Genomic DNA, 24,259 nt, shown 5'->3' on the forward strand with positions numbered 1-24,259 from the left:
TTTTTTTTTTTTTTTTTTTTTGTTAACTAGAAGGAGTTCGGACCTGGACCTTAATCTCCCCCATAGCCCGGGACCAGCCTTTACTAATATCATATGACATGGCGTAAAGTATCCCTTCTACCAGGAATCGAACTAGAGAGCACAAGGATCCAACTCCTGCACTTAAACCACTAGCCCACTGCACGGGTGGTAAAAAGCACTATATTTTACGTTCTGAATAATCACAACTTGTGATTTCAAGTACGAAAGAAAACAATATTAAACGGCTGTGACTTCCTGCGGTTCATTAATCATTAAAGATTACGTGATTATATATATCTCCCCTTATGGTTAACTAAGAATTTGAGATTTCAATCATTCTCCCTCTCTTTCAAGTGTAGTTTTACACAGTAGTATTTTAAAATACGTGTTGTTTTGTATTTTTCAATGTAAATATTTGATAAATATTTTAATTTTATCTTTACTAATTTAACGTATTGCCCAATGAAAAAATTATATTATATACTGTATTAGTTTAGGATAAAACAAAAAATTTAATTATTTTTTAATGTGTGCAAAATTTTTTAAAAGACACGAAACATGATGAGTATTTAGGAAAGCAAGATGTGTGTTACCTGGACCCGTAGACGAGGATTCGAAGACGATCGGAGTGGGGTGAGCGTGATGAGTATTTTCTGCAATACAAGCAGCGTATGTGACATAACCAGTGAGCCGCGTGGAGGGAAACTTCTCTCGTTTGCCCTGTCCTAAATTTGCATCCTCATCAAGAGAAGAATCAACATTGACAACATTGGCGACATCATCATCATCAGAACTAGCAACTAGTTCATCGGTGGGGACCGGAACGATGATGGCGTCGGACAGTGAACTGATGACGGTAGAGTCAGCACTTGACAAACTCGTATCAGTAGGAGACAAATCAGGACTTGTATCAGCAGAAGCAACCACAAGTGGATCTCGGGTCACCGGATTGGAGAGGTCGAAACACATCGCACCACTCCCCCTTTCAACAGAATCAGGGTGTAGGACCCAATCATGGTCAACAAGAGACAGATTTTCAGTAAGGACGATGACTTGCCATGAAAAGGAAAGTCATTTTCGTGAAACAACACATCACGAGAAACAGAAAACTCATTGGTCTCCAAATCATAGACCCGCCAGCCTTTCTTGCCAAAGGGGTAACCAACAAATATACAATGACGACTGCAAGGACCAAACTTATCCTTATCACGAGCTCGCAAATGCGTATAGCAGGAAGAACCAAATACCCGCATTTGTTGATAATCTGGTTGAACACCGGTCAAGACTTCATAAGGTGACCGACCCTTATGAATCTTCGAAGGAGTGCGATTAATCACATAGGCAGCGGCCAGAACTGCTTCTCCCCAAAATGAAACTAGCATACCCGCTTGAAACAACAAAGAACGAGCTACATTGAGAATGTGTCGGTGTTTACGTTCCACCCAACCATTCTGTTGAGGTGTGCCAACACAAGAGGTTTGATGAATAATCCCTTTACTCGCAAAAAACGTTGACAAACAAGTAAACTCTGTACCGTTATCACTACGCACCGTCTTGACTTTCTTATCGTATTGACGTTCCAAATAGGCACAGAAATTTTCAACCACTCGTCGAACCTCAGACTTCTCAAGGAGTAAATGTGTCCAAACAGAACGTGAAAAATCATCAACAATTGTTAGAAAATAAACTGCTCCACACGAAGATGCAACACGATATGGTCCCGAGACATCCATATGAATTAATTCAAAACATTCCGTTTTTTTATTATTACTCTCATAAAAAACATCACGAGTTTGCTTAGCTCGGTAACAAACATCACAAGTATGAGAAATAGAAGGAACTGAAACACCAGAAAAAACAGGCAACAAAGACAGCACAGAAAACGCGGGATGTCCCAACCACTGATGCCACAAGGTTTGATCATCAGAAGCCACCACTCTAGTCACATTAGCTGTTTCCACATCCGTTAAATAGTAAACCCCATCACGCTCTTTACCGGCTCCAATCAGAGTCCTCGTGAAACGGTCCTGTAAAACACAAAGAGTATCGGTAAATAACGCAAAACAGTTTTTCATCTGCTTGAGTATCTGAGAAACCGAGATTAAAGAACAATTTAAATTGGGCACATAAAGAACATCCAACAAGGATACACGATCCGTGAGGTGCAAAACGCCTTTACGTGTAGAAAACGTAACACCATCCGCAAACCCAACCGAACACGGAGGCATATCAACCAAATTGGAAAGGAGAGATATATTCCCAGTCATGTGATGGGAAGCTCCGGTATCGATTATCACATCTCCAGGAATCTTACCGGATAGTTTGTCAGGATTGGTATTCATCTTTTCAGTAACCAACAAGGATATAGCCTTCCACTGCTCGGGAGAAAAATCGGAGAAAGCTGTGACATTCAGTACTGTAGTGTGAGCAGTAGTGACATGTCTGCATCCTCTTCCAGCACCTCTTCCTCCATTCGAACCACGACCCCGACTAACAAAAACTCCTCGCCCATTCTGGCGAGTATTTCGTTCCGTAAACCACTCGGGATAGCCGATCAGCTGCCAACAAAACGCCTTTTCATGCCCAGACCGGCCACAATTGGAGCAAAGCAAACTACGGTCTCTGCTTCTATCACCGCCGAACGAGACAGAGTGCTACCCACGTGAATCAGCAGACGACGGAGCAGCAGCAATGGAGTCTCTTCGAGCAACAAAACCAACAGCATCATGCGAGTGCTCCCTCGTCTTAACAGAGGAGAGCCTTTATTCCTCACGAATCACACGTGAGTAAGCCTGCTCCAAATCTGGAGAAGGGTCGGCATCAACAATAGAGGTGATCACGTTTGCAAATCTGGATTCATCAAGTCCCATAACAAACTGGTTCACCTTTTCTTCTTCGCGCTCTTTGGCCACCGTTTCATAAACTCCACAAGTACAACCACCGCAAGAACAAACAGGAAGTGTTTTGTATGTGTACAACTCATCCCATAAACCAGCAATTTTCCCGTAATAATCAATCACAGGCTGACCATCTTGGCGACACAAAGCAATTTGAGAACGGAGGTGGTTAACACGAACCTTCTTTCCGATGGAAAACCTCTTTCTCATATTTTCCCAAAGCTCATGTGCATTAGTGAGAAAAGAAATAGTTGAGCGTACTCGCGGCGCAATCGATTTCCGCAACCACCCAATGACCATGGAGTTCACCGAAGTCCATGACTCCAAGTCGGAGCTACCTGCCCCTGTTCTCTTTAACGTACCATCGATAAAACCCATCTTCTTCTTAGCCCGAAGTGCGTTGATCATCTCAGCAGCCCACTCATTATAATTGTCTCCAGTCAAGGTAACTACAGTGATCATCGCGCCTGGATTGTCATTAGACGAAGTGGTATATGCCGTCATCACCATGTTATCTCCTCCAGCGGAGGTGACGGAGAGAACACCGAATGAGGTAGATGATTGTGAGGCGGTTGTAGCCATGACGCACAATAACCAGAAACAGAGTAATCGAAAAACAAACGATCCAACCGAATCAAAGAGATCTCGTAAGAGATTTGAAAACAAGAAACAAGGAAAAAAGAATTCTCGAAAAGAGATTCAAAATAAGAAGCTAAGATCAACTGATCTAAAGAATAGGTTTCAGGATTTTGTGCTCTGATACCATGTAGAACAAAGAGAATAAAATGAATATTTTGTGTGTCTTATTTTGACGGCATTACATTCGTATATATACACGACACAATATCTTGGCAAACCCTATACAAGACTTGTCGGCCAAGCTAATAACAGAAGACATTAAACAAAGCCCATACACGGCCCAATAATAAAGACTTCTTCTCAAATCCTTCTCTAGTTTTTTCATGGTATCAGAGCGGTCAATCCTGTGGATCTCTATTCTTATGGGTTATGGTTTTGTTTGCTTCCGCTTCTATGACAATTTATTCACTCATTATTCAGTCATTATGATGTGGTAACACAAAGTATCCCCTCACTCATCTCGTATTAGGAAATCAAGATGTGTATCTTGCAGACCAAGTAATATGGACCGTAAAGTCCGTTAATGAAGTGAAGTCCAATCCAAAAAATATATTCTAGATCTTGATATTACTTATTGTACAAGCTATTTCCTTATGTGTTTAGGAAAGTTTACATTATGTTGTATTAGCAATATGTCAAAGCTAATCACTATATATATGTATGCCTTAATCTTATGAAACACAACACAATAAACTATTTTATTTCTATAATATTTATCATGATATCAGATCAGGTGATCCTGTCGATCTAGACGTTTTCTAAATTCCGCTGTGATAACTTTGTGATCTTAATGATCATGAAAGGTAACGCCGATGAAGACGAAGGTGATGGAGACGATGAAGAACCAGCTGAAGACGTGAAACTCTTTTCTTCACGTTCTTCACGTGATTTTGTGTTTAGTTTTAAAATTTCAATAGGTTGTTTAATTTGATTTTGGGGTATGTGTCTCTTTAGTTAAAGTCAACGGTTTGTTTTAAAATAAGTTTTTTTATTTATTTATTTTATTTTATGGATTTAGTGGAAGAATCGGAAGATCTTTGAGAAATTATTATGTTTTAAAGATTTGGGTTTTTCACAAATATTTGTTTTTTTTTTTAGATTATTCTTGATTAAGGGGGAGTTTGGTTATGGTTTAACCATTAGGGGAGTTGGGAGTTTATTAGAACGCTCATGTTTAGGTTATTATTAGTCCGATTTGTGGACTGTCCAAGATAAGGACAATTGTTTGTGGAGATGCAGGATTTGCGCCCACAGGATATTATTATTCCCTTTTACCAAAACCGAAGACGAGCTGAAGTTTCATCCCTCTTCTGAAGATTGAAGTTTATACCCTGAAGATTTTGTTGACATGATTTGTCCGTCCTCGACATAATGTCCACGACATAGGTGTTCCGCTTTGTGGTTGCATAGTTTGCGTTTTGCGTCCCACCTTTGTCGTTTGGGGGAGTATTAGGAAAGCAAGATGTGTATCTTGCGGACCAAATAATATGGACCGTAAAGTCCGTTAATGAAGTGAAGCCCAATCCGAAAAATATATTCTAGATCTTGATATTATTTATTGTACAAACTATTTCCTTATGTGTTTAGGAAAGTTTACATTATGTTGTATTAGCAATATGTCAAAACTAATCATTATATATATGTATGCCTTAATCTTATGAAACACAACACAATAAACTATTCTATTTCTATAATATTTATCATATACGTATAAAACATGAATTGTCTCATCATATGTATTAGAGTCGTTTTCTATCCTATGGTCGTTGATAGCTATATTGTCTTTCTATATTTGGGACATGTTACCTTAAATGGAAAAATATTTGTGCTCTCTTTCAAACTATTCGGGGAATAAGATTTCAAGCTTTTAGCAAACCCTATTGGCTTTCTATTTCCATGTCGGGTCAAACTTTTGAGTCCTCTACAGAACCAAAATCCTTCCCTAGACGTTCTGCTTGAGATTGAGTTGACGTTTGTAATTGAGAGATTCCCAGCATAAGAAGTAATTGTCGTTTATGCTATCTAGAAATCTCTTGTTTTTCTCTTTGTAATATTATCATTGAGATTTTTTCTCATTTTTTTTTGTCTTTCTATATGCATGTGGGACACGTTACTCTTAACGGAAATTATTTGTGTTCTCTCTCAAATGATCTCTGTATTTCCTTGCATGGAAAGAAATGTTGGTTCCACTACCAAGCCAAATAATATTATTCCCATAACTCCACTCGAGAGTGTATTGATGGTGTGGTTTAGGTATCTCCAGCATAATCAGGTAAAAAAATTCTGGTAGAGATGAGGAAACACACACAAGAATATTTTGAGAAATAGGCTAACTTGCTTTAATAGCTAATTCTTGTTCTACCCCTTTTAAATTTGACGTCAAGTGTAAAATATTGAGAAAAAATATATACTCGTAATCTCAATTTTTTTTGTTGGTGTCAAACTCGTAATCTCTACTAAGAGTTTAACAAAAAAAATTCGTAAATAAAAATACATATTAAAAAAAAAATGTATAGGACAATATTCTATGTTATCTTGCTCTTTCGTTTTTGTAATTATTGCTTTCAATTTTTTAGAATTATAAATGTTTTTGTATTTAATTCCATATGTTTCTTTTCTATTTTTTATCTTCAAACAATCCATATGTTCAGTTGTTGTTTTTTTTTTGCTCATAATTTTAATTTGAAATCCATAAACCAATAATACTGGATTTTTTTTTAAAAAGCAATTAAGATCTGTAAAAAATATTTTCCAGTAAAATACCTTAATAATTTTTTTGTACCCACAGGCAAATGAACATATTAGTCAAATAATATCGAATAAGGTTTGGTCAATTTTCTACAACAGACTTGCTATTTCTTTACAGAGATTAGTCAGTGACACCTACCTGGAGGTGCATAACATGTGATTTATATGTCCTAATATTGTATTTGCATTTAATTAGTGACTAATATAATATTAACTATTAGTTAAAAGGGAGTGTATGAAAGAAAAAATAACAATAATAAATTATCCTTTGGTTTTCTTGCTTTTATTGTGGTTCCTACTATAGTTGAGCATTTGTTGCGGGACTACGCCATTAGGTGCCGTAGACGTATTCGAGTGTAATTGTTTTCATAAAGTTTTGTACCCCCTAGTCATTCACCAAAAAAATTATCCAAAAGAAAATAATATACTACCACATCCTTACTTTACACTTGGTTGTTTCCAAAAAGTAATTAGACTACTCACTTGCCAATTTAGAAAACTAAAAATATAAATTAAAGATAAATGTTCACGAATTTTTTTCTTTAATTTCCTACGATTTATTTGAACATAATGAATTAAGAATACAAAACTACACAATCAGTTAATGTTTTAAAGAAATGTATCACATTTTTATCAACTTGTCATTAAAAGGTGGAACAAATCATAATAAAGTGATATATATATATATATATATATATATATATATAATTCTTGCTTCATAACTATAGAAAATTCAGTAAAATATAATTAGTACAACCAGTTCCGAAAATAAACAGCGAAGGTATGGAGTCTACAAAATATATGCCTCCACTCATTAGTATTCAATACGTATTACCACATCGTATCTTTTCACTTTAGTTGTTTTTAAAAACTAGTCAATTGTTTCGAACAAAAAGAAAAACACTAGTCAATTATTAACTACCCAAAGTTTCAATAAAAACTATGAATATATAATTTAAGTTTTGACAAAATAATCGAAAAGTTCAAAAGGCCTTAGTTATATTTGTAAAAATTCAACCGTGTAGCATACTTTATCGATATCATTATAGCAAAAACATTCTGACAATGTAGCATACTTACTTAATAATGTAGAAGACTTGCTTTGTGCTGTTCTTTGTATCAATTCGTCTAAACTATCGACTATTCCAAATAATTTGTATTGCTACATTTTGGTTGATAGTTTCTGAATCATTAAAAAGAAAAAAAAATTGTCAGAAAAGTGGGTCAAATCATCTCATATAATTTGGCAATAGACAAATATAAGGTCCATTATGTGGATCAACTTATGAAACAATTGATCAAACTTCATTTTTTTTGTGCATAACACGTTTAATCAGATCTTAGTAATTCCAAAAAAAATAGTATCAACGAAGAAAACCTTGCACAAGTAGACGAGAGCATAAATTATATTTAGATGATGTGGTAAACTCTATTATACTTAATCAACCCCAAAAAAAAAAAACAACAACTAGAGTTGGTTTAAGTAACAAGTTAACATAAGTTTATACTACACATCCCCGCAGTCTTTTTCCATTGTATCCAAACGAAAAAAAAAAGAGTAGCAGTCTCCAGTTAATAACTCGAAAATTTCCATACATGGATTAAAAACAATAATGGCATTTTCTCTTTAATGACATTTTCGTAATAGTCTTTTTACTAACAAAGCAAATAAAGGTATAAATAGTAGCTATCAAAATGTATCTGGTAGTTACCACAAGATCTGTTATTGTGTAGGATTCGTTTATTTTTATACATGGTTTTATTTTAATTACTCTCCCTTTAACTAATTATGCTGAGAAACAAAATAATACCAGAAACGTATTAATGTAAATGCAACTGTAACTGTAATAACAATTCTAAAGTAATTTAAACTAAGTTTGTTTTCTGATATTTTTTTGCAAATATTAATGATCTTATATATCTCACTAATCCTCAATAACATTAAAACATTTGTAATACTCGTTTTTCTCTATTTTGTTTTCATCAATGTGTTACAAATTTATTAGAAAAATAAAAGACGCTTAAGATGGGGATGATTTTGGAGTTGAAGCATTAGTAATTTTTGGTTAAGAGTAGTGAAGTCTTAGAAACAGAATTACACGTCTGAAACCCAAAAAGTGTAGTAGATATGTGAAGTAATTGAAAATGTTGCGTAAAATTTTAACACACCTACTTTGTATCAGAACCATATGTTTGACAGAGTTGCAATGGATTAGTTTACTTGGGCGTGGGAGTGGGCAGGGATGTTCTGCAAACAATAAGAAAACATGTTAATAAGATATATAAAAAAACACATAATAAACCAAGTCACCAACACTTTATCGTTTATTATCACAAAAAAAAAAAAAAAATGTTTCGAGTCAAATATGTCTACCTTAAATATATATATATATCATAATATGTCTATCTCATTGCAATTCAGTTATATATATCATAATATGTCTATCTCATTGCAATTCAGTTTTCTCATTATATACCTTTCAACTTAAATAAGAAAATCTCTGTCTAGCTTTCTGTCCTACGTACTCTACAGTTATGGCTTCGGTACTTCGCACATCTTCCAGTATGATCACGCCCACTGGTCACCCCGTCGTTGTCCCGTCAGTGTTACCAATTAAATCTTCTCTTCCCTCTATCCGCCTGACCCGTCCGTGCAACAAACCGACTTTGCTCATCTCATGTTGCTCCTCTGGGTCCAAAAAGGTGGCAACTAGTGCTACTGACCTCAAACCCATCGTGGAACAGTGGCCGGAGTACATACCGAACAAGCTCCCAAACAAGAAGTATGTACGTGTACTCGACACGACACTTCGTGAGGGCGAACAAGCTCCAGGTGGATCTCTTACTCCACAACAGAAGCTAAAGATTGCCCGCCAACTCGCCAAACTCCGAGTAGACATCATGGAAGTCGGTTTTCCCGGGTCATCAGAAGAAGAGTTTGAAACCGTTAAAGCCATCGCCAAGACCGTGGGGAATGAGGTTGTTTCTTTATTTCCTTCAGTTAAAATGATAATATACAGATTTTATTTCAAACTAGTTAACCTTGCATGCAAAGTGAAATCTAATAAAATTGGTTATATATGCATTTAAAGTGTTAGGGATCCTCCATCGGAAGTGAGAAATAACAAACACCAGTGTATAAGAGATATTGATCAATTCAACTCATGACTGCTTACACAAATATTAATTACTAACATAAATGGAGTAATTATCAGATTTTGCTATTTAAAAAAAAAAACTTATTGAATAATTATGTTGGTGGTATCATTAGGTGGATGTGGAAACAGGTTATGTCCCGGTGATATCCACCCTTGCACGAAGCAAACATAGAGACATCGAGGTCGCTTGGAATGCGGTGAAGTACGCAAAGAGGCCGAGGATATGCATATTCACATCTACGAGTGACATTCACATGAAATATAAGTTGAAAAAGACTCAAGAAGAAGTGATCAATATGTCCTTAAGTAGTATTAGGTTCGCAAAAAGCTTAGGCTTCCATGACATCCAATTTGGTTGTGAAGACGGTTGCAGGTAAATATCTATTGTCGTTTGTATCAATTTGGTTTCACGTTACAATTTTTTTGTTAGTAATCTTACGTTTGAATGTGCATTTCTATTTTGAAAGAATAATATATAAAATACAACGAAATATTTAAAGTAACATTTTACGTTTGCCAAGAAAAAGTACTTTTTACATGCCAGTGGTTAAGTGCAACAACACGTAAATGAACGTCTGAAACATTCCAGATCATAGTATAAAAATGATTAGCCGTTAAGTTATGACATTCAAATATGATCGTGTCATATTTGGCATTTTTAAAATATTAGTGTGATTATGATTCAGGTCGGAGAAGAACTTTATATGTAAGATTCTAGGAGAAGCGATCAAAGCGGGTGCTACCTCGGTGTGCATCGCGGACACTGTAGGGATCACAATTCCGCACGAATTCGGAGAACTCGTGACCTATGTGAAAGCAAACACTCCTGGAATTGATGATGTTATCTTAAGCGTTCACTGCCACAATGACCTTGGTCTTGCAACGGCCAACACAATCGCGGTACTTAACTAAATTGCCTCACAAAATAGATTATCAAGATGATTACAAAAATATGGAACAACAAATTTACATTATATATAGGCTGTATGTGCCGGAGTCAGACAATTCGAAGTAACGATCAATGGAATAGGTGAAAGAAGTGGGAATGCGTCGCTTGAAGAGGTAAGATATTGTTGAATCATGAGTATCTTTCTTTGGTATAGCAAAGTAAAATTTTCAAAATGTGGCTTTAACCTTACTACTATTATTATTTATTAATTTTATAAGACTAATAAAACTACAAAAAATGAAAGCACTGCAAAAATAATAGTAAACACATCATTTACAAATAAATTTAAAATATGCTGGAGTTGTACTTGTAATAAAAATATGGTAAATTGAAGTTCACAAAATCATATGAAAATATGATAAGCGCAGTGGAAAAAATAAAGAATTAATAAGGCAAATTAAACCTACAAGCTGAAAAGTAGGATATAATGGAATTGACACTAGGAAAAAGAGGAAATGGAATCACATGAATAATGTAACCCTTAAATTAAGTATTTAAAATGATAGCCATTGCACCAACCAAAAGAATTCTAAAAAAGTATTTAAATTGTGGAGTCATGCGTGCATGCATGATTCATGTGTTTTATGGAAAAACCAATTCTCTGTGACTGTATGTAGGTCGTGATGGCTTTGAAGTGTCGAGGAGAATATCTGATGGATGGTGTTTACACAAATATAAACACACGCCAAATTATGGCTACTAGCAAGATGGTAACTTCATATATACAAATTGAATTTTTTATGTCTATAGATAAATAATGATTTAATTTCCTATGGCCTTCATAAGCATTAACAAAAACATATGTAAATTCTTGAGCAGGTTCAAGAGTATACTGGCTTGTATGCTCAACCACATAAACCCATAGTTGGAGACAACTGTTTTGTTCATGAGAGTGGCATTCACCAGGTTCGGTAATTTATAATTAATTATTATATATGTATGACAAGAAAAATAAAATATGGGAAATGGTCTGATGTATGCATGTGTATGTATGGTGATTGTTCAAACATTTTGCAGGATGGAATGTTGAAAAATCGAAGTACATATGAGATCTTATCACCAGAAGATATTGGGATCGTAAAATCTCTTAAGTCTGGACTTGTTCTTGGAAAGCTTAGGTAAGTGATGTTTCTTAGTTTTATATTTTACTAAAGCTACGTACCATTGTTTAATTAGTTTAACCAAACATCAATGAATAAATATACGCAGTGGACGTCATGCTGTAAAAGACCGGTTGAAAGAGGTACCATTGTGATTTCGTAATTAATAATAGTTTAATCTTTAATCATATATGATGACCATTGCACGATATGACACCTTTTGGAGATAAAATGTATTTCATAATTTGTTTTCTCAGTTGGGATACGAAATCAATGATGAGCAATTGAAAGACATCTTCTCACGATTCAGAGATTTAACCAAGCAGAAAAAGGTTTTTGATTTTAAACATATATACGTTAAAAATTTCGAAATATTTTATATTAAATAATATATTAACATAAACTACGAATGGATTTATTATATAATATATATATATATATATTATAGAAAGGGCCCTCACACTCACTTGGTTTCAATTCGTCAATGTTTTCAGAGAATCACGGACGCTGATCTGAAGGCATTAGTGGTGAACGGTGATGAAGTCTCAATAAAGAAATTAAACAGTAATGGAATTAACAAACTCATGTCAAGCCCTCAGATTCCCATGTTGGTATAAGTTTTTGAAGAGAACGTCGTGTATTTTCGTACGTACTACAATCTAGTTTTAATTGATATGCATATGTCTTGTTGTTGTAATGAATTATGTGTGCTCTCTTTCAAACCATTTGACGAAAAATATTTCAAGGTTTTGGCTTCTTCCTATCTCCGTGTTGGGAAAAACTTTTGATTCCACTGACCTATCCAAGGAATACGTTTCCCCTAGCGCTACTTGAGACATGTGTATATTATACCCTCAATCTATCTAGCAACATTTATTGTTTTTTTGGTAATTTTGACTTTCTTTGTTGTACTATGCTGTGATGATCTTGATGATCCCTTGGCCATTATTTATAATTTATAAATATTGAAAGACCATAAACCTAGTTCAAATTGGATATTAACCTCCTTTTCTCGCATAGAATTATCTTTCTTCTTTCATGCACCTCAATCCGAAAACAAAGTTGGTTTTGTGTACTACAGCCCAATTCCCTCTTAACCCAGTTCAACTGCAATCCTTGACCCAGTTTGTTGACCTGAACCCGATTTTTGACAATCATATATCTTATTATATAATAATGTTGGGTTTTCAAAGTTAGTCATTAACAAGATTATAACATGTGTCAAGTATACTGATGAGATGTTGACACATGTCAAAAAATTCTTATTTTTCAAAACAGCTAATTAAGAAAATAACATTAAATCTACATAAAATTTACATGTTTATATCTTAAAAAAAAATCTAAATCAAAAAGGAAAATTAACAAAACTAATCTGTTTTCCATTATACACTAATTATATTATACGTGTTTTCTTAATTAGATTTTGACATGTATAAACAAAAAAATAATTCATTAAACATGAATATTATTATTAATCAATAAATAGGGAATAACAAATCTAAAAGATATAACATAAGTTATGTCAAAAGAATTATTATTTTTGAAACGTAATAGGACAACTAATTAAGAAAATAACATTATTATATCTACATAAATTTAAATATTTATATCGAAAGCCTAGATCTTTGATTTTTGCTGATATAATTTTGTCGATCTATTGTGGGTCTTTGATTCGTGCAGGTTCTTCAATGGAAGCTATCATATTCAATGAAATTGAATCAAAGTATATAAAACCGGTCGCTAAATTAATCGAGAATGGAGACACTAATGGAGGTTCCAAATGTGATTCTACAGTTAGTAGCGTTATAAGTTTCGAAGATTAGTCGATGATTGATGTTTCTGGTCAAAATCTAGAGTATTCTCTTCTGGATAATATCAATGATTCCGGTAATGAAACAAAAGCTACTTGATCGAGTAATTGAGAAGCGATTTTGAAATTTGGGAAGTTAGAACGGTAAACCGTTTTAAAATTAGTTTCAAACCGGATTTATGTGTTTTTTTATCGGAGTTGATTCATAAACCGTTTAAACCCAAATATATAGAGAAATATATGAGAACTTTTGATTTGGGAAGAAATAAGTTGAGAACTTACGATTCGAGAATATTTAAGACGAGGTCATAGTTCTAAGTAGTTTTGGTACAATGCGATACTTATGCGGAGTAAACAGGTCATCCATCCTTTAACGTGATTATGATATATGTCATGTTTTGAATTGTTTATAAATTTTTTATTTTGTATATCTCGATTATCTAAGACTTATATATACCATCAAGATTATAATTTTCAATTTTTTTATTATGTTATATGAACTTTCTTTCAATTTCTCAATACAAAAATTTTATTGGGTTGGTAATAAAATCATTGTACTCGAGTAGATAATTTTCACCAGTTGTTAATTCAAAATATCTTTGGAGTAAAAAAATTCATGGTTAAAAAAATTATGTCACAGAAAAATTTTAGTAATTATAAGAACAATAATTATGCCAAAATGAAAGTAAAGCAACATAAAATTTGTTTAAATTGTTTAAAAGACATTTTATAGGTGGTGATAAAGAATACTTTAACAATAAAATAATTTTGGGTGTAAGAGCATATTTTTAACGGTAAAATATACAGTAAAATTGAACGTGGTTATTAATTATATGTTGTTTTGATGAATTCTTTGCATGTAAAATATTTTGTAATAAGTTGTGAAATGTTCTTGAAATTTGACATTAATAATATTTGTAATGATGAGTATTTGACAAAAGTTTTGGTGGGATATAATTTAGCTTTACATTATTGTAATGATTATTATAATATATTTTAAATATAAAAATATAAATAAGTGTATAAAGGTAAATATAAATATGATTTTTTCCTCTAACTAAAATTATTTATATATTTATTTCAGGGTTTAAGATTTATTTTATTCAACAATTTTAAAACCCACACATCGTGCGGGCCCTTATCTATTATATATAAAAGTAAGGTTTCACTCTCTATTTATTGGTCCATTTAGCATTTAAGTTTTTTAATATTAATAATTATTTTAAATTAAATAAAAATATAATAATGTACATTAATCTATATTTTAAATTCACATTTAACTACTAAATTGTAACTGAAATTACATAAGTTATGAATTGATTATTTTATTTGACTATTCATTTCATTCCAACACACTATAAATTGTAATTGTAACTCCTCTAATTAATTTATATTAGAAATGTAACTTTCAACCCTTGGAATCCTACCCAGTAATCTTCTGGATTTTTTTTACTTTGTCGTGTATGTGTTCTTGTCGTTGTAAGTCCTAAATAGATATATCCATCCTTTATTAAACTTTTCAATTTTCGTTGTTATAAGATCTAAATTGTTGTTCTTTGCTGTTTGATAATTTTAGTTCTACTGGTTGATGTAATTGATTTTCATGATGGTAGGGGAAAAAATGCATGCTCAGCTCGCCGTCACCGCTGCACATCATCATTTTTGGAAAACCCTAATGGATCTGTCCATTTGACTATTGGACTTGTTTTCAGTTTGTTTTAGTTTGTTTTGGGCCGAGTATATAAGGTCCATTGTTATTTTGGTGGGTTGTAAACTTTTTTTTATTAATTTAGGCCATTATCTTAAATTCTTAATTTTTTTGGTTTATTCGGTTCAAATTAACCGAATTAGAAAAAAATCGGTTTAAATCCGGAACTGATTTAAAACTTAATAACCGACCCGAACAAACCGAGTACCGAATGACCCAAACCGAATTTAATTTTGGTTCAATGCGGCAGGATTATTTAAAAACCGAATTTTCTCATAACCGAACAAACCGACCCGAATAACCCGAACCCGCCGAACGCCCAGGGGCATAAATAATCATTCTCACATCATCATCCACCATATCTAGAATCCTAAATATTTTCTTTGTTTTGTTTATGTTCTTGCATGGATTCAAAACTCATAGTAAGAATGTGATTATATAATTTGTACAATTTTATTTCTTTGTTTTTATGTATTTCTTCCTTACTTCTTTGTATTCTTCTTATTTTTAATTTTCAATTACATATGTATAATAAATTATTTTAGAAAAGTAACTTTCATCCCTTGAAATCTTATAAATAACCATTCTCACATCATCATCCACCATATCTCATATTCTAAATATTATTTGTTTTGTTTATTTTCTTGCATGGGTTCAAAACTCATGGTAAGAGTGTGATTATATACTTTTTTAGATCTCTCTTATATTTTGTTCAAATTTATTTCTTTGTTTTTAGGTATTTCTTCCTTCTTTAATTGTCTTCTTATATTTTTAATTTTCAGTTACATATGTATTATAAAATTTTGGTGGGTGTAAAAAACAATTATTCACTCTCTTCTTGGTCCATTTAGCATTTAATTTCTAAAAACAATTAAGTAAAAATATAATAATGTACATTAATCTATACTTTAACTCCACACTTTACTACTAAATTGTAACTGAAATTACATAAATATGAATTGACTATTCTTCCATTCATTTTCATTCAAACACACTATAAATTATAACTGTAACTCCTCTAATTAAATTATTTTAGAAATGTAACTTTCATCCATTGAAATCTTATATATAACCATTCTCACATCATCATCCACCATATCTCAAATTCTAAATATTTTCTTTGTTTTGTTTATGTTCTTGCATGGGTTCAAAACTCATAGTAAGAATGTGATTATATAATTTGTCAATTTTATTTCTTTGTTTTTATGTATTTCTTCCTTCCTTCTTTGTATTCTTATTATTTTTAATTTTTAATTACATATGTATAATAAATTATTTTTGAAATGTAACTTACATCCCTTGAAATCTTATAAATAATCATTCTCACATCATCAACCACCACATCTCATATTCTAAATATTATTTGTTTTGTTTATGTTCTTGCATGGATTCAAAACTCATGGTAAGAGTGTGATTATATACTTTTTTAGATTTCTCTTATATTTTGTTCAAATTTATTTATTTGTTTTTAGGTATTTTTCCATCTTTATTTGTCTTCTTCTATTTTTAATTTTCAATTACATATGTATTATAAATTTTTGGTGGCTGTAAAAAACACTTATTCACTCTCTCCTTGGTTCATTTAGCATTTAATTTCTAAAAAATAATTTCTAAATATTTTCTTTGTTTTGTTTATGTTCTTGCATGGGTTCAAAACTACTGGTAAGAATGTGATTATATATTTTGTTAGATTTATCTTATATTTTGTTCATTTTTTATTTATTTCTTCCTTCCTTCTTTGTCTTTTTATTATTTAATTTTCAATTACATATATGTAATAAATTATTTTAGAAATGTAACTTCCATCCTTTGAAATCCTATAAATAATCATTCTCACATCATCATCAACTATATCTCAAATTCTAAATATTTTTTTTTGTTTTGTTAATGTTCTTGCTTGGGTTCAAAACTCATGGTAAGAGTGTGATTATATATTTTATTAGATTTATCTTATTTTGTTCAAAATTTATTTTTTTGTTTTTATGTATTTCTTTCTTCCTTCTTTGTCTTCTTATTATTTTTAATTTTCAATTACATATATATAATAAATTATTTTAGAAATGTAACTTCTATCCCTTGAAATCCTATTAATAATCATTCTCACATCATCATCCACCATATCTCAAATTCTAATTTTTGTTTTGTTTTGTTTATGTTCTTGCATGAGTTCATAACTCATGATAAGAGTGTGATTATATATTTTGTTAGATTTATCTTATTTTGTTCAAATGTTTTTTTTATGTATTTCTTCCTTCCTTCTTTGTCTTCTGATTATTTTTTAATTTTTAATTACATATGTATAATAAAATTTTGGTGGCTGTAAAAAACAATTATAGATGCAGATTCAACAATACTAAATTTCGATCAAAGCCTAATGAGGCAATGAAGCTAAAAATCATCTTCATTCATGTATATATATTGTTTTTTGAAAGTATGCAATGTTTTAACAAAATAAACTATTATAATCGAATTATTAAATAAAAATTTTAACTCTCTCTTACCTCCAAAAACTTTGTAATCATTATATTTAGTTCTTGTGATCCAAAACTATGGAGCATTTTCAAAAATACCCCATTTTCCATATCCCTTTTTAAAAATACCCCTTCATGTTGACTATTTTTAAAATTATCCATCTTTATGTACAAAATGACCAAATTACCTTTTCTTTGAATGACAACAAGAATGTACACTCACCAAAATCAAAAAATTTCCCGCCAAAAATGAAAATTTTTCCCGCCAAAAAATGAAATTTTTCACGCCAAAAATTAAAAAAAAATCCCGCCAAAAATTTTATTTTCCCGCCAAATTTTTGGAATTTATACCTTTTAAAAATCTTGTAAACGCTTTTAAAAACCTTATAAATTCGTTTACAAGGTTTTTATAAAGTTTTTAAACACCTTGTAAACGCTTTTAAAAACTTTGTAAAAGCGTTTACAAGGTGTTTAAAAACCTTTTAAAAACATTTTTAAAAACATTTTGAAAAACCTTATAAAAACCTTGTGAAAGCGTTTAAAATATGTTTAAAAAACTTTTAAAAAACATTTTAAAACCTATTAAAAATCTTTTAAAAATCTTGTAAAAGCGTTTACAAGGTGTTTATAAGGTTTCTATCTTATAAAACCTTTTAAACACCTTGTAAATTTTTTTTGGCGGGAAATTTTTTGGCGGGAAATTTTTTTTTTGTCGAAAATATTTATCAAAATTTTTTTGGAGGGAAATTTTTTCGAAAATTTTTTGGCGGAAAAATATGTCGGAAATTCTTTTGGCGGGAAAAAATTGTTTTTCTTTTTATTGAATAAAATATTTTTCATCTAATGGTAAAATGGTCAATAAAAATTAAAGGAGGGCAAAAATAAAAATGGCAAAAAAAGGGTATTTTTGAAAAGGCGTATATCAAAAGGGGTATTTTTAACAAATTCTCAATATAATTGTATAAAGATCATTATAATGTTTATTTAATTCAAAAAATTGTAATTTAATGATTTTCTATATAAAACACAATTTGATATTCTATTTCCAAAATTTTACTATAAAGAATAAATCGTTAGAATTTTACCTAGCACTAAGGTGAATATAAAAAATATTTAAAAAAAAATAATCTTTGGGATGTTTTTATTGCATTTCATATGATTTTATAGAAAATATATTTAATTGATACTTAAAAAATAATTATGAATTTAATGATTAAATGTTTTAGGTAAATTTTGAATATCATAGTAAATTTATATTTTTATCATTAACAATAGTTTTTAAATAAGTGGTATATTTTGATATTGTATGATTTGAATTAATAAAGTGTATTATTGACATTTACAAAATTTGTTTGTTATATATGTATTTTTATGGAAAATTTCAAAAATACATCATTTTCAATCTCATTTTTCAGAAATACCATTTTAAAATTTTTTATTAAAAAATCTTCTCATAAAATTCTAATAGTTTTGTGATTATTACATGAATTAATATAACTAATACAACAACCTGCATATATGCATGGGACAGTACCTAGTTGACATATATAGTGACATAAACCCACAGTTTATTTTCGGATATACATGTTACCCATATTTGTAACAATTAATAACAAGTAATATAAAACCATAAACCATAAACTATTTCAAGTTCTATGGCAAGAAAATTAAACAAACTCACTTAGTAATTACGATTGAGGGAAATGATTATTTTGCTTTCAGAAATCAAATAGTTTTATTTAACAATGTAAATTATGTGGATCTAAATTCTTAGCGAAATGATGACAACACTATCTCAAATAACTATGTTATAGTGCTATATGCTTTTGTGAAATAAACGATTTAACTTTATTTTTTAGATGGTTTTGTTTGGTAACCTCATACCATAAGTACTGTTTTAACAAATACCAAACAAAGCATAATTGTACCAATATAAGTGTTATTCTTAGCTTGTTCGTACTACTTCTTTTTACCACTATTTTGTACTGCTTCTAACTATTGTTTACCACTATTTTATCATGTAAAAGGCTTATACCGCTTTCTGTCATCAATCGAGTCCGATATTATAGGTAACATGAAAACAAGTAATACTAATTTAATTCTCTACATTCCAAAGCTTGTGGTCTATTAAAAAGGATTATCTAGAAAACAGTAATAAGCAAGACCAAAGGAAAGGAGAGCACAGTGAACAAAATATTCTGCTAATTTACAATTACAGTTCTACTTTGTAATTTATTATGATAATTTTCAATTCTAGATGAATATAATTATGCCTACGATCATCAAAACAGATTGACATGAGTATAGAACTCTCTTTTCCAATGTAATTAACTCTACAATTTTTGAATTTTCCATTATTTTCTTCACTAGCTATTCTAATCTAAATGTTTTAAATTACATTTCTTTTTAACTAAACGATGTGGGTTATTAGTCATGAAATCTTGGATGAAGTGATTTTACTATGTTCACCCACACCATAAATTCGAACTCCTTTTATTTAAAATCATAGAAAACAATCGTTCTCATATGATATTTTTACAAATTTTCTTATATACGAACAGAAATAGAGAGGCAAAGTCAAAGGGCTTGTAATTCAACACCGTCCTAGTTAGTGGAGACCACGTTAGAACGTAGTGGCCGAAGCCGATGTGGTAATCACGTAATTTATGCCCAACGTCAGGGGTGAGAACATTTGCCACGTACGTAGAAAGACAAACTTACTCACAATAACCGTTGTTGCTACTATTACCCAACAACAACAAAAAAAACAAGCCCACATGTTTTTTAAGACACATAATTAAATTTCAATTTGCGTATATAATAATTTAAATCTAAAAAGTTATTCTTTAAGAATTTATTTGTCAAATAAAACCGAAAAAAATATCATAAGTCGTCAACCAAAGAGAAAAAGAACAAATTGTACAATTTAATGTACTTATGTACACACATTTTCTATTTAAAAAAAAAACACTCACACATTTTACAAATTGTTTACGTAAAACAAGTTAAACATTCCCTTTTAATCCTCGTATAGACCAGTATTTAATATCAATCACACTTGAGACGTTTTCGTTTTCTCCACAACCGCAGTTTTACTTCTCTTCCCTTCTCTCCGGCCAAGATAACCGCCCATAAACAATGCTCCGGCTAAGCAACGCCGCTGTAATAACAACCAATGCAATCCTCGCATTGATCGGCCTCGCAACTCTATCTTTCTCCATCTACGTCTTCGTTCACGGTCCATCACAGTGTCAACGCTTCGTTCAAAACCCTCTCATCGTGACAGCGACTCTCCTTTTCTTCATCTCCACCTTAGGCCTTATCGCTGCACTCTACGGTAGCCACATCATCATCACTCTCTACCTTTTTTTCCTCTTCCTCTCCATCCTTCTTCTCCTTGCCCTCTCTATCTTCATCTTCCTTGTCACGAATCCCACCGCCGGAAAAGCGTTTTCCGGCAAAGGAATAGGTCATGCCAAGACCGGAGATCTCCAGAACTGGATCGGGAACCATTTCCTTCGAGGGAAGAACTGGGAAGGGATCACCAAATGTTTGTCTGATTCTAGGGTTTGTAAGAGGTTTGGTCCACAAGACGTTGACTTCGACTCCAAACATCTCTCGAACGTGAAGGTATGTGTTTATACATATCTATGTTTGCAAACGAGACAACAATCTATCAGCGGTTCTTATTTAACAATGTTTTAAAAGCGGTTTTGTTATTATTATTTTTTCGTTTAGTTTGGTTGTTGTCGACCTCCCGTAGAATGTGGGTTCGAATCAAAAAATGCCACGTTCTGGACACTTCCGGAGACATCAACTGCAGCGATGGTAGGGGATTGTAAAGCATGGAGTAACACTCAGAGCCAGTTATGTTACGCGTGCGAGTCGTGTAAGATTGGAGTTTTGAAAGGGATAAGAAAAAGATGGAGAATTCTTCTCTTGTTTAATCTTCTTCTCATACTTCTCGTCGTGTTTCTTTACTCATGTGGCTGCTGTGTCAGAAATAACAATCGTGTTCCATGGAAGCGCCGGTTCCTCTAAAACTCCTTCCACCTTTTTTCCTAATTATTTTATTATTTCTTCTATTTTTATTTTGAATATTAGTTAGTTGGTGTGATGTTTCTCTTCTAGTGAAATATAATTGTCTTTGTTATGAATATTGGTTTGAGAAAAATGGATTTTGGCTATGTTGTTTGACAAAAAAAAAAAAGGCTATGTTATTGTGTGAATGTCAATGGCAGGAACCTTCATAATATGTGAGCATTGCATAATAGACAGACTATTCCAATGTATTCTGATTAATAATTCACGTTTGCTCACTCATTTGAGTTTGGATAAAAATAAATAGAAAAAAGAGTTACACATGTATGTGAATTAATTAACACGTAAAATTGGTTGTGAAGGAGGAAAGAAGCACTTAAAGCAAAAACATTGTTTGAAGATACATTGCCGGATTATACAATCCGAACAAATCTTGTGGCAACTGTCGTAGTCGGTGCAAAGCCCTCCACGTTCTTTTATGGCATCTCTCACTTCTTCACTTAATCTCGTCCTTCTTTCTGATGCTTTAGCTACCCAAAAACCTAAGGATATTTATTTATATATAACTACATATGGGTATTATTCAAAATTGTTCTTCAATATGTTTGCATATCTAGCAACTGATGAATGGCTCTAGTCTAGAAAAAATGTTTAGAAACGACTAGAGAAGTAACAACACGATCGAGGAATCATGGTGTTTAAATATTGACCGATTGAATTTTTTAAAAAATTAATATTATAATAGTTGACTGATATGATGGACTCACACGGAAGAGACGACCGAATGGGGAGAATACTACTTTGCTCAACACCGTCTCCTCCGTTATGATAATTTTGATTCCTATATCTATTTTTTTTCTTGTATAATGTAAAGGTAATTTTGATCCATACTGTACATGAGTATATAGTACATAAATATTGTAACCGCAAGCAAGAGATTTGGAAGATTCGTATACACAATTGAGCTGATCGATTTTGACGTCGAATTTACATAGTTTTGGAAGAAAATTCTTGGGTTGACTAGCCAGGTTTACATCAATACACATAAACTTGTATTTATAACCAGGTTTCTGATTGTTCTTTCAATGAAAGACTTGAGAGTTTCCAGTAAACAAGGAAGAAAGTATCTATTGAAACGTTTTATTAATCCGGTGAGACTATATGGTACGCCTTGGAAATAAATACCCATCACTCAGTATTACTGTATTGCTCGAAAAGTTCAGAACAAATGTGAATCGAGAAATAGACCCCAGGATTCAGTGATCGACTTATTTTATGTTTCTCTTTGTCTCACTCAAAGTCATAATGATATAACTTTGATTACTCGTCAAAGTTTGAGAGGACAGTAGAAACCTAAATCTTTCTTGAAGGGTTAGATACTTTGGAACCCGATGGATTTTCTTAAGAGAGTGAGAAATCAATCAAACACTTAACAACTTCACTAATATTCCCAAAGCAACGTTCTGTAGATGTTGTGGGCAAAACAACAAAAAGTGTCTGGATGAAACCGCAACTTACTTGAGGAAAGTACAAGATAGAAACAAAAACCCATAAGCGACTAGTGATGTTAGGAGCTCGAGTGTCCAAGTCGGGTGAAGGAGTAAGGTCGGAATCATGGGAATGATTAGTGAACCGCAGAACCACCCAGCCGCTAATGCTCCAATTCTGCAATCATAAAAGCCAAACAGATCATGAAACAACGAGTGCCCTTTGAGCTTTCATTTCAGCTAATTTGATAGGACTAGGAGTTTACCCGATTAGACAAGCTCTCCCCAAGCTCTTTGTCTTCTCATTCAAGAAATATATGCACGCAGCCAATGATACCGCCACCTACAAGTACAGCCAAAGAAATCAGAAACCAGTATATGCAAAACAGAATAAGAAGAGAAACTCGTAAACTCTATCTAGGGGTCAAATAGTTTATCCTGTGCTAAGGTGTCTAGTATATAGATTAGCTGATCATCTGCTACACTAGATTGTATACTAAAGATTAACAAGGCCATAGTACAAGTAGTAGCAAACCTGAAACGCAGGACCGCCTTCTGCTGAGTTCATGATACTCCAACCACCCATAAAGGCAAAGAGGAAAAGTCTTCTGAATATAGTATCCATGGGAGGCATTTCAACAAAATCAAGAAGAGCCTTGAGCCAAGGAGGAGATTCATCAACTTTCTTCTTCAACCTAGTTTTAAGATTGATCTTAGTCTTCTTCCTTTTAATAAAACTAGACATTAGAAGCTTCTCAAAGGCCCCTTCTATAGATTCTTCACTTCTCTCATGTCCAGCGTACTGCTGTAAGAGAAAGTTACGAGAGGCCCAGATTTCTTCCTCTGAAGCGTATGGACTAATTCCTAGACGTTTGTACGGGTCCCAAACTCTGGTCCTGGGAAACGTGGGGGCATTGCCTATATAACAAAGTCATTCAGATAGTAAGCTAAGACATGAGCAACAACTAAAAAAGCTCAAAGCTTGAGAAAGTGAACTCTACAGTCTACACCAAAATCATTCGAATTGTTCCAACAAAAAAAAGATGAGAGTTTTGGATAAGAAAGTACGAAATCCTAATCGAAAGTGACTAAATTGTGGGAGAAGAGAAGACAATACCTCCATAGGAAGAATCAAGGGTGCACTTAACGCTTGTGAAGCTTCTTGGAGCATTCCGAAATGGTAACAGCGATGACTTATTGAAATTTCGTACGAGAGAACTGAAAAAAAAA

General features: G+C 32.3%; 4 protein-coding genes across 4 annotated transcripts in view; 2 read left to right on the forward strand and 2 right to left on the reverse strand.

Annotated features, from left to right (window-relative positions):
- LOC104736317 (methylthioalkylmalate synthase 3, chloroplastic-like) lies at positions 8,742 to 12,335 on the forward strand. Its single transcript, XM_010456280.1, has 10 exons — positions 8,742 to 9,284; positions 9,577 to 9,836; positions 10,150 to 10,363; positions 10,445 to 10,525; positions 11,030 to 11,122; positions 11,232 to 11,318; positions 11,430 to 11,530; positions 11,622 to 11,655; positions 11,770 to 11,844; positions 12,007 to 12,335. The coding sequence occupies exons 1-10, from the start codon at positions 8,841 to 8,843 to the stop codon at positions 12,127 to 12,129; spliced, it is 1,512 nt and encodes a 503-aa protein (XP_010454582.1). The 5' UTR covers positions 8,742 to 8,840; the 3' UTR covers positions 12,130 to 12,335.
- Positions 20,585 to 21,884, forward strand: LOC104736318 (tetraspanin-12-like). The gene is made up of 2 exons (XM_010456281.2): positions 20,585 to 21,131; positions 21,240 to 21,884. The coding sequence occupies exons 1-2, from the start codon at positions 20,640 to 20,642 to the stop codon at positions 21,540 to 21,542; spliced, it is 795 nt and encodes a 264-aa protein (XP_010454583.1). The 5' UTR covers positions 20,585 to 20,639; the 3' UTR covers positions 21,543 to 21,884.
- LOC109128348 (defensin-like protein 267) lies at positions 21,876 to 22,731 on the reverse strand. The gene is made up of 2 exons (XM_019234542.1): positions 22,728 to 22,731; positions 21,876 to 22,084 (listed from the first exon to the last, which is right to left on the reverse strand). Exons 1-2 carry the CDS (start codon positions 22,729 to 22,731, stop codon positions 21,876 to 21,878), a joined length of 213 nt encoding a protein of 70 aa, XP_019090087.1.
- The window catches only part of LOC104736319 (protein CHAPERONE-LIKE PROTEIN OF POR1, chloroplastic), a 2,062-nt gene continuing 760 nt past the window's right edge, over positions 22,958 to 24,259 (reverse strand). The window contains exons 2-5 of the mRNA XM_010456282.1: positions 24,147 to 24,247; positions 23,565 to 23,947; positions 23,296 to 23,372; positions 22,958 to 23,207 (exon numbers count right to left, since the gene is read on the reverse strand). Coding sequence (XP_010454584.1) covers positions 23,057 to 23,207; positions 23,296 to 23,372; positions 23,565 to 23,947; positions 24,147 to 24,247 — 712 coding nt within the window. The 3' untranslated portion in view covers positions 22,958 to 23,056. The remainder of the gene's footprint in view (positions 23,208 to 23,295; positions 23,373 to 23,564; positions 23,948 to 24,146; positions 24,248 to 24,259) is intronic.

Source organism: Camelina sativa, chromosome 13 (genome assembly GCF_000633955.1).
Source record: "Camelina sativa cultivar DH55 chromosome 13, Cs, whole genome shotgun sequence".
NCBI classification, from domain to species: domain Eukaryota; kingdom Viridiplantae; phylum Streptophyta; class Magnoliopsida; order Brassicales; family Brassicaceae; genus Camelina; species Camelina sativa.